Genomic DNA, 17896 nt, shown 5'->3' with positions numbered 1-17896 from the left:
TATTTTATTTATTATTTTGCACCAAAATATATCACATATATTTTATTTTATATGTATTTTTATTGAAAAAATGTTTTATGTATATTTTATATGCATACAAGAAAAATTGTGCACATTAGGGACTGAAAGAGGACTTAAAAAAATCCTATTCTGATTTTTCCAGGTTGTTAAATTACAGTAATTTTTTACAAATTATAATTTGTTCTTTTCCAAAGTTTGACCATAAAATCACATTAAAAATATAATTTTACAAACATTTTATGTGCCAAAAATAATTATTTTTACAGTTGGAATCTGGTTAACAATTGATTTGTTATTTTATTATGAAATCATAATGTCCACATCAAAAATGTGTTTCTACAGATTTTAGCATTTCTACTTGAGTGAAGGATCTGAAAACTTCCTCCACCACTGTGAGAAATAAATGGATATAAACAGAGCTGCGGCAAATGTTATTAAAAGATTTTAAACTTTATTGGAAAGTCAGAATCATACAAAGAATTATAAAGTAAGAAAAAGTAAGAAAAAAATCCAAATAGTCTGAATGTGAAAATGAACATCAGTCATAACCACAAACTGTGCTTACCTGAAGATTATGAACAAACCAAATTTATAACAGCGAAGAAATGTGTTCAGTATTATCAACAAACTGACATTTAATCACTGAACAACTAACACGGCTTCTTCTGTTTACTTTAACTGTTGGTTTTTAGCTTCATGTGTCAAATACTTACTGAGAGATTTTTAAAAACTTAAATTTTTTTCCTAAAAATTGCCCGATGACCCACTTTAAGCATGTTTTTTCATACAATTGATGACATTTTATATTCTAATGTTTGCTTTCCTTCAACTATAAGAAAAAAGTGTCCACTTCCATGAAGTTAAGGCTGGAACTTTTCTGTTTTGGTCGCTTTTAGCTCATTTGTTGGTGTTGCTGCCTTGAAAATACAACACTCAAATATCTGCAAACTCTCTCAGGAATTGCTTACTCCACCTTTAAATAGGGTTAAAAATGCTTATTCAAGCTCAAAACGTACATGGAGTACTAATAAAGATCTTAATTTAAGGTTCAGTTAAAGTGACTGCATTCAACAAATGAGAAAAAACTATTCATTAATGAAACCTGTGAGACGGAGGAAACCAAATATTAGCTTATTAAATCACATTTAAAGAGTTCTGATGCAAGATTTCAACAGAAACCTACCAGGCAAAACAAAAAACAAGCGAGTGCTCCTGGTATCTGATGAATAACCTTGAACCAAAAGACTATGTTTGGGTCATAAATGTTCTCCAAAAAGCCCAACACGGTGCCAACAGACCTATAAACACAGATCAACACAGTCTTTGTTTGGACTTTAGAGGTTACTCCAGACAAAACTGAGGTTTTTAGAGCACTGAGTAGCAAAACTGTACTTCAGGCCACAGTGTAAAGAAAAAAACTTGTTGCTGATGTTAGTAAGGAAACAAGAAAACCTCATAGAGTTCCTTTTTAAACGCCACTATGTGAGAAAAGCCTGTTGAATGTGTTTAGACCTGTTTTTCTTCTTTAAAGAGGAGTTCTGAGTGATAAAAACAACCTACAATAATGTCGTTTTCTCACACTGTTATCTTGGAGGAGGCCCTCTGCCGCGGCCTCGACCTGGTCCAGGTCCAGGTCCAGGTCTAGGTCCTGGTCCCTGTCCTCTTGGTCCCGGTGCTCGACTCACCGGCCCTCGAGCGTTGGGGTTGGGTGAAGCCAGAGCGACGTCTTTCTGCAGGTCTACACCTTTACCGGCCGCCCCGGGTTTGGTCTTAGTCGGCTTCGGTTCCGGTTCTGGAGGTTTTTCTGTTTGGATAAAGAAGGAAATGTTTCAATCCTTAGAGTTCCAGGTATTTATGTTAGTTCCACAACAGACTAAGTCTTTCAGTGTTTCATGTTTTAGTGCATTCAGGAGGAAACTGACCTGGTTCTGGTGGAGGAGCCAGGGATCGGTTGGGCAACAGGTCCTCCAGGTCCTTCATGACCTGGTTGGTGCTGTCCGTGTTGTTCCTCCGGTTCTTCTCTTCATCTCGAGCCTGAACAGAAACAGAGCATCAATGTGTTTTAGTAGTTATTGGAGCTCAATGGCACCAAAATAAGATCTAACAGGGTTTGGATACATAGAAAATGCCTGTTAGTTGGATTAATTATTGCTGGGTTTGGTTTTTATGTGTGAAATGTGGACAAAAAGTTAAATAAAGACCAACAGCAGTGTGGTAGAAGTTATCAAAACGGTTCCTTTAATGAGATGTTTGACCCAAAACAGGAACACTTTTGGACGCTTTTCGCTTACTTGGACAAATTTGAAGTCATTTTAGACTGCCTTAACTGGTGTTGGACATGTTTGGAGTGTTTTAAACTTGTGCTTGACATATTCTGAATAATATTAGACAATTTTCTACTTGTTTTGGACAAATTTCAAGTCATTTAAGAAAATTTGTAACTTGTGTTGGAAATCATTTGAGGGTTTTTTTGGGGACATTTTTAGCTTGTTTTGGGCAAATTTTAAGTTAGACAATTTTTAGCTGGTGATGGAAATATTTTGACTCGTATACTATTTTTAAGTGGTGTGTGAAATAATTTGACTCATTTTGGACAGGTTGAACTGGCTTTGGACTACTTTTAAGCCATTTTAGACCACTTTTAACTGGTGCTGAATTGTTGAATCATTGGTCATTTTGGACATTTTTAGCCTGTTTTGGACAAATTTTAAGTCATTTTAGACCATTTGTAAGTGGTGTTGGGGATATTTTCAGTCATTTTAGATAACTTTTAACTCAACTTGGAAATCATTGTTTTGTTTTGTTTTTTGCTTTGAGGCTGTTGAAGAACTCACTGAGTTAAAGAGTCGTTGGTTTTACAAGGTTTAATCTCAGGACAAATTAAAGTCTTGGTCTTGTAATGAAGAAAGGGCAAAAAACATTCAACCTGACCAAATATCCAACTGAAATGATTGTTTCTGGAGGTGAAGTAATAATTTTTCTCCACCATTTTAGCTATCTGCAGTCCTAAAGCAGCACCACTCTGTATATTATTTCCATCTACTCACCATCTGCATCTTCTTCTTCAGCTCCATGTTGGAGTTTTTGTAGGCTTCAGACACTGAGTTCAGATAATAAATAGCCAGTCTATAGAGGAGAGATGACAGATTTTGTATTTTTCTGTGACTTCTAAGACAACATTGAGAGTCTAACTTGCTTACTTGACACAGAAACAATATTTATTTGTAAAATTGCACCTTCATGTCAGCACTTTTGAGCATACTTCTGCCGTCCAGAGAGATTTACAAAGGAATGTGCAATATGCAGTTATAAGAGTGGATAAAATCTACATAGAAATTCACTCAAATGAGTAAAATCAAAGTCCACACTCACACCATGAGCAGTACAGCCGGTATGATGAGTCCTGGATTGGCTGCGTAGCTGAACAACGTCCCCATGAAGGCCGGCAGGTCCAGGTCGATCGTCTCCATGACGACGTCAAACATCTTTGATTTCCCACTGCGATGACAACACAGTTACACTCGTGTTTCAACAAATCATCAGTTTCCTTCTGCTCAGCCATCTCTGATTGACTTGAAAGTATGGATATTTAAAAATGGTATCTGTGAACTTTTAGAAGGATATTTCAAAAGGTTTTTAGCAGAAATAATTTAAAAAACTCAGTGAATTCATTTGGAACGACCCCATTAGCACTTGTTCATCTCATACAGACTCTCATTTATTTCATTTTAGGTACTTTTGTACTTCGTACTACCTAAAAGGTCCGCAGTCAAACGAAGGCGGCAGCGTCATGATGGTGTAGACGACCGGCAGCAGGCTGAGGAAGAGGACGAGCAGCAGCAGACCCATGTAGAAGTTGTTGGACTTGGAGGCCTTGAAGACTCGTTCATGGGGCACGTTGGTGGCCATGACGGCCCAGCACTGGTAGTACATGGAGCTGAGCAGGCGCAGGACGTTGATACCGACCAGACCTGGAGCATAAAACGCTCCCATCCTTAAAAGAAACAGTAAATATGATGCGTTTATTGTAAAAGGATGTTTATTCCTGTAAAGCACTTGGTATGACAGCACTGCACAATCACTGGAAATAGTCGTGTTATAATAAAACACCTGACACATATGAGATGACATATGTTGTAAACCAGCGCTCTATAAATGAAACTGAACAGAAAAAAATTAAATGCAGTCTCTCAACTTAAGGACTCTGATCAGTTGTGGAGTAATAACTTAAGGAAAATGCACTTTATCTGGGGAAAAACATAAGTTGGGGCAATTTTTAGTCATTTAGGACATTTTCAACTTGTTTTGGATGCATTCTAAGTCATTTTAGATCATTTTCAACTGGTGTGGAAATATTTTGAGTCATTTTGGACATGTTTTACTGATGGGACAAATTTTAAGTCAATTTAGACCATTTTAGCTCATGTTGGAAAGAAATGGGAAAAAATGACACTTTTAGCTTGTTTTGGACAAATTTCAAGTCATTTCAGATCATTTTTAACTTGTGTGGATAGTAATTTGAGTCATTTTGGATCATTTTTACTTGTTTTGGACAAATTTTCAGTCAATTTAAACCATTTTAACTGGTACTGGAAATATTTCTGAGTAATTTTGTTGAATTTTGTACTTGCTTTGGACAAATTTCAAGTCGGTTTAGACGATTTTTAACTCAGCAGATATAAATTGAGTCATCTGGGACATTTGTAGCATGTTTTGAACAAATTTGAAGTCATTTTACACCATTTTAACTGGTGTTAGATATATTTTTGAGTCATTTTGGACAATTTTTAGCTTGTTTTAGACAAATTTCAAGTAATTTTAGACAAGTTTTACCTCATGCTGGAAATAAATCAGTCAGTAAATAAGCCACTTTGGGCTGTCTCTAACTCGTTATGAAAAAACAAATTAAAAACCTGTCAAATATTTTTAAATACATCATATTTTGTATCTGCTGATAAATAGACATCACCATCTAACACCTCAGATTTTCATAAATATATATTAGGTCCATAAGCCACAATAAAAATCCAGCCATTAAATGAATGTTTGTAATGAAAAACAACAAAATTATACACATGAATATGATACAATGTGGAGAAACTTAAGCAATAAAGTTGTTTTAAAAAGGAGAAACACTCCAGTGTCCAATAATGTGACCTACTACTATACGTATCATATAACCAGTGCTACTATTTCTGTTCATAGAGCTGATAATAAAGCCACGCAGAGCCGCTCCAGTGCAACCTGAAGCCCATGGCTGGCAGAGTTGTGGGCTTTGTCTGTCCGCTCAGTGATACCGGATCCACGCAGCGACACACACCTGAACATGTAAACACACACAGCGCAGACTGAGCATGCTCAGTGTAAAAACACAGCCTGTACCAGATCATCCCTTGATTGAAGACCAGTCCGAGAACATTTCCACTGATGTCGAACTCTCCGTACGACGGCTGAAAGAGACCAGAGACGATTATCGCTCCCTGAATGATAAAATTATTAAATAAAACCACAGGTCGGCAGGGAGAGAAGCAAATAAGGATATCATATTTCTCTAGTGATTATTGATTTAAGAGGCCGCTGCAGACATGCTGAAGGTTCTGTGAGGCTGAATTGTTGCTTCTGTATGTTCACTATCTTAGTTTTAGCGTTAGTATGCTGATATTTGCAAATTAGCACGAAACATAAAGTACAGTACTGATGGGATCACTGTTGGTTTTGCTGGCATTTGTTGACCAAAGTACAAAATTTTACAAGCGACACTGAAAACAACTGCCCTTAAGAGTATTCTCATCTATTGAATGAGGAGGAGAAAGGCATTTATAGAATTCTGACACACATTTAGGATGTCACAAAAGACAAATAAACAATTTAGCTTTCCCACAGCAGCCATTTTGACCAAATACAGGCATTACTAATAATATTAATGAAGCTTTAATTTCTAGAAAATAGCCTGTGTTTATCTATTAGTTCATGTCTGAATGGCTGGTGTGAAAAAGGACTTAGAACATGCAGATTTCACTTCACAGAACATGATTAATAGGGATTTAAAATGCCTTTTTGTGCTACTCCACTTCATCAGGTAGCTAGTCTGTGTAGACGTTATACATCCAAGACAACACAGCTGCAGCTAAAAAAGTTCATGTAAATATAAGTACTCTAAAAACCAGTTATTGTCAGGTTAGCTTTACAACCAGCACTAATTCTACTGACTTTATATAAAACTGAACCTGGATTTTTACATGGTCACACAATGATTCAGTGATGTATTTCTAAATAACACCACAGAGATTTAATAATTATTAATGTGGGAAATATTTAGAATAATTTAGAATATTTTTAGCTGGTTTTGGACAATTTTCAAGTCATTTTAGATATTTTGTAACTCTTTTTGGAAATAATTCAAATATTTGGGACATTTGTAGCATATTTTGGACAAATTTTAAGGCATTTTACACAAATTTTAACTAGTACTGGAAACATTTCGAGTCATTTTAGACAATTTTTTACTTGTTTTGGACAAATTTTAAGTAATTTTAGCCAATTTTGATCTCATGCTGGAAATAACTTGAGTCATTTTAGATATTTTATGATTGTTCTAGACAAACCTTAAAGCATTTTAAAGCATTTTAACTTGTGTTGGACATTTTTTGACTAATTTTGGGCAATTTTGTCCATATTTTGGACAAATTTCAAATAATTTAAGCAATTTTTTTACTCATGTTGTATGTAAGTAGAGTCATTTTTGGACATTTTTAGCAAGTTTTGTGCACATTTTAAGGCATCTGAAAAATTTTAACTGGTGCTGGAAATAGTTTGTCATTTTGAACATTTTTTTAGCTTGTTTTGGACAAATTTCAAGTAATGATAGACCATTTTTATCTCATGCTAGACATAATTTGAGTCATTTTGGACATTTTACCTTGTTTTAGACAAATTTTAAGGCAATTTTGACCATTTAACTTGTGTTGGACTATTTTTGAGTCTTTTTAGATTGTTTTAATCTGGTTAAATAAAAATATAATACTTGAAAATACATCATATTTTGGATCTGCCGATGAATTCAATAGAAGTCATTTTTGGCTTGTCACCAAAGTTTAAGTGGAAGGACCCAAATGAATGATGGCTGAATCCATTTAGCTGCTTCAGTTTCAGGCTTCCATTGTGGACGTTGGCTCACCGTCACCCTGTCACGGCTCATTAGGACGCTTGAATAGAACAGAGTCATTGTTCATCTTATCAGTAACACCCGTACTTTTCCTAATCCTCTGTCAACGCTTAACCGGTCCTGAAGGCCTGTTCTGCAGTGTTAACTCACTACAGCACTGAATGGAGGAGCTGTGGGCTACTTCTTTGTCATATCCACATTAAATTTCAAACCACAGCATGTGGCGGACTTACAAATCCAGCCTCCAGGTCCCAGCACCAGCAGTAGTTGAGGAACCGGACGATGACGGCTCTGGCGAAATCCCCGATCAGGATGGTCAGGTAGGACACCTGGATGTCCGACACCGTCAGCTTCACAAACTCCTGCAACAGCACAGTTTATCATTAGTTTTACCGAATGCCTTCTTTAACATTAAGTGTTGTATCTGGATGTTTAAGCTTAGTTTATATTTTCATTACTATGCCGACGGCCGTCTCCCAACAGGGTCCTCTGATCACATCAGCCGGATCCATCGGCGGCGGCGTGGCCTCGCTGTCGTTCATCAAACGTGAGTAGTTGGCATAGTATTCCTTCATGGCATAGATGGAGGCATTCTTTATGGCCTGTTCTTCTTCCAACTGAAGGAAACAAAGATGCTAATCAGCCAGAAGATTTCTTTACAGGAAACAGATACAGCAAACAAAGGAAAGGTGGTCAAAAGATGGTCAAATTCATGGATGTCTTGAGGAGAAATTTATAATGGACGCCAAAGATGGTGCCTTCTGACTCAAAAGACAATTGGCTTGTAGCTTCCAGGTTTACTTTCATACACATGCTCTGTGTCCATAAGCTTTAAATTTTGTTTAGGGCATAAAAAAACCCTTCATTTTTCTAGGTGTTGTTGGGAAGGTCTTCCAAATGTGGAATCTTTCTGGACAGAAAGACTAAAGGCCAGCCTACATATGACTCTTTTACAACTGCAGTCTATGGGAAAAAGCTTTTTTGGCTGCAGATTTCTTTTACTTCAAATGCCACAAATGATCACTAGGAGATGTTTCTCAAGAGCAATGTCATCTTTCCTTATACATCCATGATTAAATTTTAAGATTGAGAGTTTTAGTCCAGCCCTCAAATGACATCAGGCCTGAAGGCAGGATCTCATTGGGGCTTGATGAATTCTGGTAAAACCACAGGTCCAACAACACGGACGTCACCAATTGCTTATTCGTTGATTTGTGGACTTTGAAACCTCACATTTGGCATTTGGCCCTCACCATCACGATCTTTTGCAACCAGACATAACCAGAGAGGGTAAATCTGTGAACTCGAGTACATCATGTGCATCTATACAGTAGCAACCTGTCAGCCACGCAATAGCCTCGCCCTAAACATAACCAGCTTTATCATCTATTTTCCTCTAAATGAGACTACAATTTATGAAATATATACCATGTTGTATTCAAAAACTCTTAAAACTAGAAATTGAGACCATAAAATCATTAGGAAAAGGTTTACTGAGGTAATAAATTAAGTGAGAAACAGGGTCATTTTCTCTGCAATCTGGTTTCTTTTTGTAACTAGAGGAGTGCCCCCTGCTGGTAAATAAAAAGAATGTCATTTTAGGTCACTTTATTGGCTTTCCTTTTCAGACTTGGAGGCTACACCCATTTTTCATATTCAGTCTATGGATAAAAGTAGTCTGTAGCATTTTCCCAGAGTCCCCTAGTGGTCAAAAATGTTCATTACAGTCCACAATACAGAAATGAAGTTAGAAAAGTTTAACCCAAAGTTGAAGGATTATGGTCATTTAAACGTACAAGATGTTATGTGTGTACCTTAAAATTTGGGGGTCTGAAGGATGTATGATGAAGTAAATTTAATTAGAGTCATTTTGGACATTTTTTTGCTTGTTATGGACAAGTTTTAAGTGATTTAAGACTATTTTTAATTTGTATTAGAAATATTTCAAATAATTTTGGACAAGTATTTTTACTTGTTTGGGAATGATTTGAGTCATTTTAGACAGTTTTTACTTGTTTTTTGGAAAAAAAATTAAGTCATTTTAGAACATTTTTAGCTCATGCTGGAAAGAAATTGAGTCTTTTTTTTTTACATTTTAGGTTGTTTTGGACAAATTTGAAGGCATTTTAGACATTTTTAACTAGTTTTGGAAATAATTTGAGTATTTGGGATGTGGTAAAAACTGGAAAACTGGTAAATTAAATGTGGATATTCACAGTAGATTGATAGATTTCTGTCCACTAGTTCTTTTATCTTGCTCTGAACCAAAGTATGATTTAGACAAACTGATTGGCCAACATCCTTAAGCCACTCATGGAACAAAGCAACCATAATGTAACTGTGGAAAATGTGCCCAGTTGGACAGTTTGGAAAGCGGAGACAAACTCACACATACCTTGGTGTTGACTTCATCAAACAAGGCAAACAGAAAGGTGTAGAGGTTTCCCAGGAAGAGGGCAAAGATGCGTCCAAGCTGCCATTTGAGGCCGATTCGAGGGTGGTAGTCCTCCAGCTCAGCGATGGTCTCAAACAGAGGAGGACACACCAGACCCAGCAGAGACATGATGATCTCCAGCTGGACGAACAGCCCAAAATCACCAATAATTCACATATTTTATAATATGAAAGCCATGCAAACAGAGCATTTGCAACAAACAAGCATCTTTACCTCGTTCTTCTCATACCAGCTGAGGTCATCCCTGGTGGCGAACTCCTGAGATCTTTTCACGACAAAGTAGATGAGGTATCCGCTGCCGCCAAGGCTGCAGGTGATCAGGAAGTTAGCCAGGACTCTGAGGAACCTCCTCAGGTGAATGTTCTCATCCTTCTGGTTCTCCTGCTCGTCCACGATGGACTCCTGTTCTTATCAAAACATGTAGAGGGTTGACTGTTAGAAGAGAGCGCTTTCATTATCATGAGCTCCACTGGTTGGTAAAAATACAGCATACAAAAAAGGTATATTCAGCACAGTTTTGTAAGCATAAACATATCTGAGCATCTCGTGGTCTGTAGGGTTGCCATGGTTACCTTGAAGCTGGTGGTAATGGAGGCATACTTGTTGTCTGCAGTCTCTGCGTTGCCGATGAGGTAATCCCAGCTGGTGAACATCTTCCAGGCGAAGGTGAACTCTCCTTCCTCTCCGTCTCCACCACCAACGTCAGCATTCTTAGCCATTCTGACAAACAAACAAGTAAAACATCATTATAAGGTCAGACAATCCTAAAATAATCTTGTTTCTTCCACAGTTGAGCATAAATTAAACCACTGCAAAAATTCTATCCAAATGTCTGTATTTGCTGGTTAAACTTGTTTGCCTTGAATGTGTAAATTATCCAGTTATGATATGTCTTCTCAGCAAGCAGGGAACATTCTCACAACATTCTATTAATGTTTGAGAGAAAACATTTTAATCTAATGATCAGTAAGTTTTTAAGGACATTCATAATTTCAGATAATGTTCCTATGAGGTTAAAAATGAATTAAAGCTGAACGTTTTAATATTCAGAGGACGGTTGGAGGATGTTGTCAGACTATGTTACATAACAATAAAAGAACATTCTTGAGCTAAAATTCAAAAAAATGTTTTCAAGATGTTATCAAGACCTCAAAAGGTTGAAGGTGGAACATTTTGCCTGTAATATTCTAGGTATGTTGCTGTTGAAAACACTGTTCTATGAAACGTTCCCACAATGATAACAAAGGACACAAAGGGACATTTTTAATGCCACATTTGTTGTACGCTAAAAGAACATTTTAAGTGCATCTTTAGAGAACTTAATCCTGTAATTAAGAAGAAAACTCTGGGAACTGAGACAAATCTTCCAATGAAAATATTACCAGAACTTTCTATTTTTCAAGAACCAAACTATCCTCAGTTTTTGGTGAAAACATCCAACAAATCAAATGTGAAAACTTGAATGTTGAAGCTGCTGTGATGTACCTAAAGCAACCTGTTTTCTTGCATTTGTCGGAACATGTTTGACAGCAGATATCTAAAAGGCAAATGTATAAATTCAGTTCCCTGAGCTGGATGATGTTGTTCTTCAGACTCACGTGCGAATCACAAGCATCAGGCTGTAGCCGAATGTGCCGATCCCAACCATCAGGTAGGACAGAGGCAGCCTGAACTTTAGTAAACCAATGGTCCTCTCATTGTTGTAAAATCCATAGAACAAAACTGAATATTTGCAGTATCCCTGAGAGAAGAAGAGATGCCGTTAATGTTCTCCTTTATGTTGGTCCTCACTCATGTTTTTTTGCTTGGTTTGCACACCATAGCTAGTAGTTGCATCAACTTCATTTCTGTACTTTTGGACTCTTTGTTTTACTAAAATAGTAAGAGCTGCATCATTAATCTAGTTTGTATTCATCAGGGTATGTAAATGCATTTGATAAAGACAAAAAAACATTTATATTCATCATGTATTTGACTCACATTGAAGTCCATGAGGACAGAATAGTCTTGAGCTGTGTCCTGCTCTTCTCTGGGTACTGTCTTCCTGGGAATGGATCCATATGGAAGACCCATCAGGACCTGGAAAGTTTAATTAATGATTTAATCTTTTATGTTCTTGAAATGCAAATATAAGCCTTTTCCGAGCAATCAGACTAACAACATATATTGCATCCTCATTATTCTTGATGTATTTAACCCCCAGAAGCTGGATTACAAAGACTTCACCTCTGGAATGACCACGAGTCCAAAAGTGAAGCCAAATAGGACGAGGTTCATGCCATACATCCAGCGCAGGAAGATAAAGTAAGACGCCACGGATGACCCAAAGTGGCCTAAAGACATCGAGACGTATGTTTTATTCAGCATCTATCTGTAAGGTATTGCTGTTCATTCGGTAAAGAAAGCTGTGGTGTAAACAAAACTTACTTTCCACCTCTTTGATCTTCCTCTCCCAGGGGATACAGGCTGTTCTGAAGTTCTCAAAATCCCTCTGAAACTTGATCCATTTCTGAGACAAAAACGAGAAAATTATAGCAGGAGAACGCAGAAATACACAAAAGCAGAGAAAGTGTGAACTCTGTGCCTCACCTTCGTCATCATCACTTTATAAGCGTACCACTTCCTGCCTTTTCCTTTACCCAAAGCTCCTTCAAACTTATCCACAAACGCCTGAGCCTCCCTGTGAACAAACATTCGTTAGAACCCAGTAAAACAGTCAAGTCTAAATATTACTTCCATGAGAAGTTTCCAGTGATTGTGAGAAATAAACAACTTCAGGTGTGTCAGCCGTCGCTTCATCCTCCACGGCTTGTTCCTGATGTTGGCGATCAGTTTCTTCTTCTCCTCCACCTCCTCCATTAATCGGGCCATCTCGCCCTCCGACATGGACTCCTCCTCCTCGTCTGAGTTTGAACTGGAATCTGATGAACTGAAACAAAAATGGGCAGAGATAGGAGACTGAGCGTTCATAGAGTTCATACACAGATTTCCATGTAGAAATCTCTTTTTAAGTCATCAGTTCCCAATATAGGAGTCAGAAAACCTGTTAGGAATCATTCAGAGAAACCTCTAAATGATTAACATGAATAAAAAGCACAAGAAATACCCAAAGATTTATCCTAAGACGATGAATGAATGTAGCGTAAAAGTTGTGGATCATTGATCATGGATGTATTCAGGAGAACCAGAACCACAAAGTTCTGCAGCTTCTTTGCTTGACTTTATGTTGTTTTGTTTCCCCCACTGCACATGTACATGACAGACTTTACACCTGGGAAGCTTTCAAAAATAACCTTAAAAGATTCATAATTCAGATTTTGAAGATTGCTTTTTGTTTTTTCACAATCTCTTGTTGATTTGTTGGAAAACTGAGGCACTGATTTCAACCCTTGTGATAAATCCATAAATCCCACCCATCAGAGATGTCATCACAAGAGGACAACAAGAAGTTCAGCAAAAATTAAAAGTTCAGGATTGTTCAGTTACTCTTTAACAACATTGCATCTGACACAGGTTTTGAGATATTTTAGATCAAATTGGTGGAACACTCCACTATGTAAAAACTAAAAGACTTCCAGAGATGTGCAGCCAGTGATGAAAATTTGATAGCAGATATTGCTTCATTTTGAAGGATCACCCCCTAATTAAGAGTGCATTTCTACCATTTTGGCCAAAGATTGTATATAAACGACTGATGTAGACTGCATCTGTGACTTAAACCTGAATTCTTTCTAACAGCCAGCAGGAGGCGACTCCTTGGATTGCAAAGAGAAGCTAGATTGTACAGAAGTCTATGAGAAAAGGACTCTAATTCTAACTTGATTTGTTACCTCAGTAAACATTTTCCTGTTGAGTTTATAGTCTCAATCCCTACTTTAAAGTATGATGCTAATTTTGTAAATTATTGCCCCATGTAGAGTAAAACTGACAACAAATCAGAGTATGTCTTAGGCATGGTTGCCTTGTGAAGTCACTTCCGTGTTCTGGGGTTTTCAGTCAGATCCAAATCTTGCTTGTCATGTACATTTTCACAAAAACCAAGACAGTGAGAGCTAAATTCCAGACTGATGGCTTCAGAATGGTAAAGTCATGGTTGCCAGATGGTAACCCTTTTTTAAATTTGTTGAGTTCTGCTGGCATTCCTCTCAAAACAAAAATGTCAGTTGCCAGATTCCCAAACATTTTTGCTGGAGAAACATTCCATGAAGGATAACAGACATCAAATTGTAACAGATAAATAATTTATTAAGCAATTTCATGCTCCTCGCATGATGAGCCTTACATGTTTTTGGACACTAAATGTTGGCTAAAGTTTGCGAAATTGCTCAGTTTTGCTGGAGACACATGCATCAATACATAACAGATATCAAATTGTTACGGATAGATAATTTATTTAGAAATTTCATGTTCCTTGAAGGATGAACCTTACCTGTTTTGGACACTAAATATTGGCTGAAATTTGCTAAGTTGCTAAGTTTTGCTGGAATACATGCAATAATCCATAGAAGATATCAAATTCTAACCGAAGGATCATTTATTGAGCATTTTCATGCTCCTCAGAGAATGAACCTTTCCTGTTTTGGATGCTAAATGTTGGGTAAAGTTTCCAAACAAAATATGTCAGTGTAATTCATAGATTATAATATAATTTGCTGGAAAAAAAAACAAGTTTTATCAAAGATGAAAAATGCCATATTTAAGCCAATAACATACATTTATTTGTGGCGCAATTAGCACTGTTTTAAGGTGCGGTATCATGAGTAGTGGTTTATAAACTGCTATTATGACTCAGTAAAAGATCACAGGTTAGTGTATTTGTATTGTATGTATTGGTACTAATATTATTAAAGTAATCTGAGTTAAAATATATATATTTACTCTATCTGGCATATAGCTTTTCTTCCTCTTTCTTACCTGTCATCCTTCTTTTTCTTCTTCTTCTTGTCCTTGTCGTCATCCTTGTCTTTGCCCTTGTCCTTTCCTTTGGCATCTCCCTTCTTCCCTTTAGTCTCCTCTTCCTCCTTCTCTCCTTTCTTTCCTCCCTTCCCTCCTCTTCCTTTCTTTCCTTTCGGAGCATCACTGTCCTCCTCGTCACTGTCCTGGGCTTTGCCTCCTTTCTTCTTGTTGGCTGCACCTCCTCGTTTCCTCTTTGGAGCTTCGTCCTCACTGTCGTCATCGTCGTCATCACCACGTTTCTTGGCTGGTTTCTTCTTGTTCGCTCCCCTTCGTCCCCTGGGAGCTTCATCTTCCTCCTCGTCCGCCTCATCCTCGTCATCGCTGGCTGGTTTCTTGCCTCGGCCTCGTCCTTTTGCACCTCCTCTTCCAGCCGCCTGCCTCCTGTTGTTTCTCCTCTGGGCCACACCGTCTACATTATACAACACATGTGGCACCACATTTGATCTTCTAGACATTTGATCAGACTCAGCTGCTCATTGTTTCATGAAATGCTGTTTTATCGACTCACCATCACTGTCGCTCACCTCCCCGTCTATCTCTATCCCAACTGAAGACAGAAAAACACAATACACACAATCAAATATTCAGCGTGTTCAACAAACCTTGAGAACATCCATCTGTATCATTTCTTCTATTAGAATCCTGTTCAACAGTAAGCATTTCAGAAAGAAATTTCAGTAGTTTGGCATCCAAAATGTCAGATTTTGTCAAACCAGTTTAAGTCTACTTAAGGAGTCATGGCTCTCGAGATGGCAATCGACAGTTTTCCACTACAGGAACTAGTTCTGGTTTTAGAGAAACATTAAGTGCAGGAACCACCCCTGTAGAACCTCTTTTGGGGCTCTTTTCAAGGAGAAAGTCACTAATCAAAGGAAGGTATACTTCTTAAAGACCTGGGTCTCAAAATTGATTGGTTGAACTCAAAGACAAACGCTGATTGGTTAAACTTGGAGAGGAAAACAATGTTTTCCTTGAGTGATAGTCTTGTCTTCTCTACCACCATTTTCAATGTAAAATTCACCCTTAAATTTAACATAATAATCCCTCTATTCTATTATATATTCTATTTTCTATTATATTATATATGTACTCATAAAACTGAAGTAATAGAACTACTGTCTGTTGTTGTTTTGGCAAATTCTGAGTTAAAATTGCAACAAAAAGGCTGAAATGGTCAATTATGGGGTTGTTCCAGTAAAAGTTCAAACAACCCTTTATGGTGAAAAGCTAAACCTAATGTCACTATCTGTCTCACTCCGCCACTTTCCACCATCTCCAATTGTTGGATTCTTATTCTCAATATAATGAACTGTAATAACTTTGTTGATGCCTTAATTCTTCAAAATTAGTTTATTCTGAATTTGCTAATGTCAACATGCTAAGCTAAGATGCTGGACATGTCAGAACTGCAACCGTGAGCATGCTAGCAAAGTGTTGTTAGCATTTACTGCAAAGTAACGTCTTCAGTAAACTCAGGTGTGTTATTGCTGTTATTGCAGTATGTTTTCATTTAGAGTTTTCTTTCTTCTTGGACGTTTCTTCTTTCTCATGGATGGGTCACAGCTTTTGAACAAGTAATATCTTTCTCAAGAGCAAGAGTCAAACGGATCAAAAGTGTCAGGTCACCCAGAGAGTTCCTGTTTGCTTGGTGAAGTCCCTCAGGTACTGAATTCCCTGATTTGTGTGATCACTTGCTTTTGTTGGAGCCTCGGAAAGACTTGAGATGGTCCACCGCACTCTAGAGTTCCACAACTCAACCTGGGAGAATTCAGTTGTAGGCATGGTTGGCAGCTGTTTGGTGTTCCACTCAATTGTTCTGTACCTGAGCAGTAAGTTATATCTAACCCATCATGTGGTAGGTGAGAAATTATTTTAATCATTTTTTAAAAAAAAAAAACGTTCCCTTCAAAGCATATTTGAGAAGGTAGTTTAGTTGTATAGGAATGCAATTTTGTGGAGACTGGGATGGCTAGAGCTGCTATAAGGGACGAACTCACCACTTAAACACTTAAAGAAATCTTAAATAGAAATGAGTGGAAGGATTCCATAATACCAAAGATGGCAGTTTTTTCTCCCCAAAAATATCCAGCCAATCATCTTGTAGCACGAACCTAGGCCTAGTCATGTAAAATTGTTGACAAAATAGTGGAAGCATAACCTGTTGTAAAAAAGAAAACCACACATTTTAAACCTCATTGTTTGTGCAAAGTCATGCAACGTGTTCAGCAGACATCCATTATTTATGTCCCAGTGAGCACTGAAATTGCTGTTAAGCTTCTCTCCTCATTCATTTAGATAGAGGACCAGGTCTTGTTAGCCCAGATGAATTGGTGGAAACCAATGGAACCAAATGGAGAACCTTTAATGGCAGCTACACACTAAGAAACACTTTGGTCCTGTAGTGGAAAGCCAAAGTTCCATGACTTGACTCCACAACTTTGGCATTTAAACATTTAAGATGATAGCTGCTCACAAAGGAGTTTAAATCCACAGTGAAGTAAATAGATTGTGCATTTTAGAACAGAAAATGCTCGTACAAACTTGTTTTACACAGAAAACCACAACTTAAATCATTACAATCTACAAAAAACCCCCAACTCCTCCAGTCCTCTGATCTTTAACTCACCTTCGTCCATTTTTGCGGCGTCACTTTTCCTTGGCATGATGAATAAAAATAAAAAGTCTCTCTGTCCTGGTGTCCTCTGCTGCTTCCACCCTCTAACTATCCATCCGTCCGGCTGCCTCGGCTTCCAGCCAGCACCAGACTCAGGTATCTGAAATCGCCGTCACTATGGCGACTGCTGCATGTGACCTGCCGTTGACAGGTGCAGCAGATTCTGGAAAGCAAAGGTGATCCTCGTGACTTATCAAGCAGAAAAGATGCATCATTCTCCCTGAGCTGAGGCCTTTATATTTAAATGTATCCACATGGAGGTGATGATAAACAGCTGGAGGTCAGCGCAGTGGTTAAGATCAGGTTTAAGATGATTCTAAGAGGTGCAGTGAGGATTTAATCTGCATTTAGCTTAATGGTTTCTCCCTAAACGAAGGTAAAGAACCACATTATCATCCAAAGTGGCCTGAAACACTCTCACCCGTCTTGTTATTAGAGACGGCAGCAGAAGACCAGACGACCTAAAGATTTAATGAAGGTGTGGGTTTCTCATCAGTGGATCCCTTGCTCTGACCTGGAGACACGTTTTTTTAGTGTTTAACAGGAATACAGCAGATACAGCAGCTTCAGCGACTTGTGCAGGAAAGCGTGCAGAGCGACACCTCCGAGCCTCATTAAATAATAG

At 37.8% G+C, this 17896-nt stretch overlaps 1 protein-coding gene across 1 annotated transcript; it reads right to left on the bottom strand.

Annotated features, from left to right (window-relative positions):
• Positions 1-450: 450 nt before the first annotated feature.
• On the bottom strand, positions 451-17671 carry tmc2a (transmembrane channel-like 2a). The gene is made up of 20 exons (XM_022204015.2): positions 17224-17671; positions 15106-15144; positions 14556-15006; positions 12415-12570; positions 12231-12321; positions 12069-12150; positions 11868-11974; positions 11622-11720; positions 11240-11382; positions 10214-10361; positions 9855-10043; positions 9582-9761; positions 7645-7803; positions 7420-7548; positions 5404-5471; positions 3776-4015; positions 3394-3519; positions 3069-3147; positions 1944-2055; positions 451-1825 (listed from the first exon to the last, which is right to left on the bottom strand). Exons 1-20 carry the CDS (start codon positions 17258-17260, stop codon positions 1605-1607), a joined length of 2856 nt encoding a protein of 951 aa, XP_022059707.2. The 5' UTR covers positions 17261-17671; the 3' UTR covers positions 451-1604.
• Between the last annotated feature and the right edge of the window lie 225 nt (positions 17672-17896).

Source organism: Acanthochromis polyacanthus, chromosome 18 (assembly GCF_021347895.1).
Source record: "Acanthochromis polyacanthus isolate Apoly-LR-REF ecotype Palm Island chromosome 18, KAUST_Apoly_ChrSc, whole genome shotgun sequence".
Taxonomy (NCBI): Eukaryota; Metazoa; Chordata; class Actinopteri; family Pomacentridae; genus Acanthochromis; species Acanthochromis polyacanthus.
This window is presented reverse-complemented; position numbering and strand designations above follow the sequence as displayed.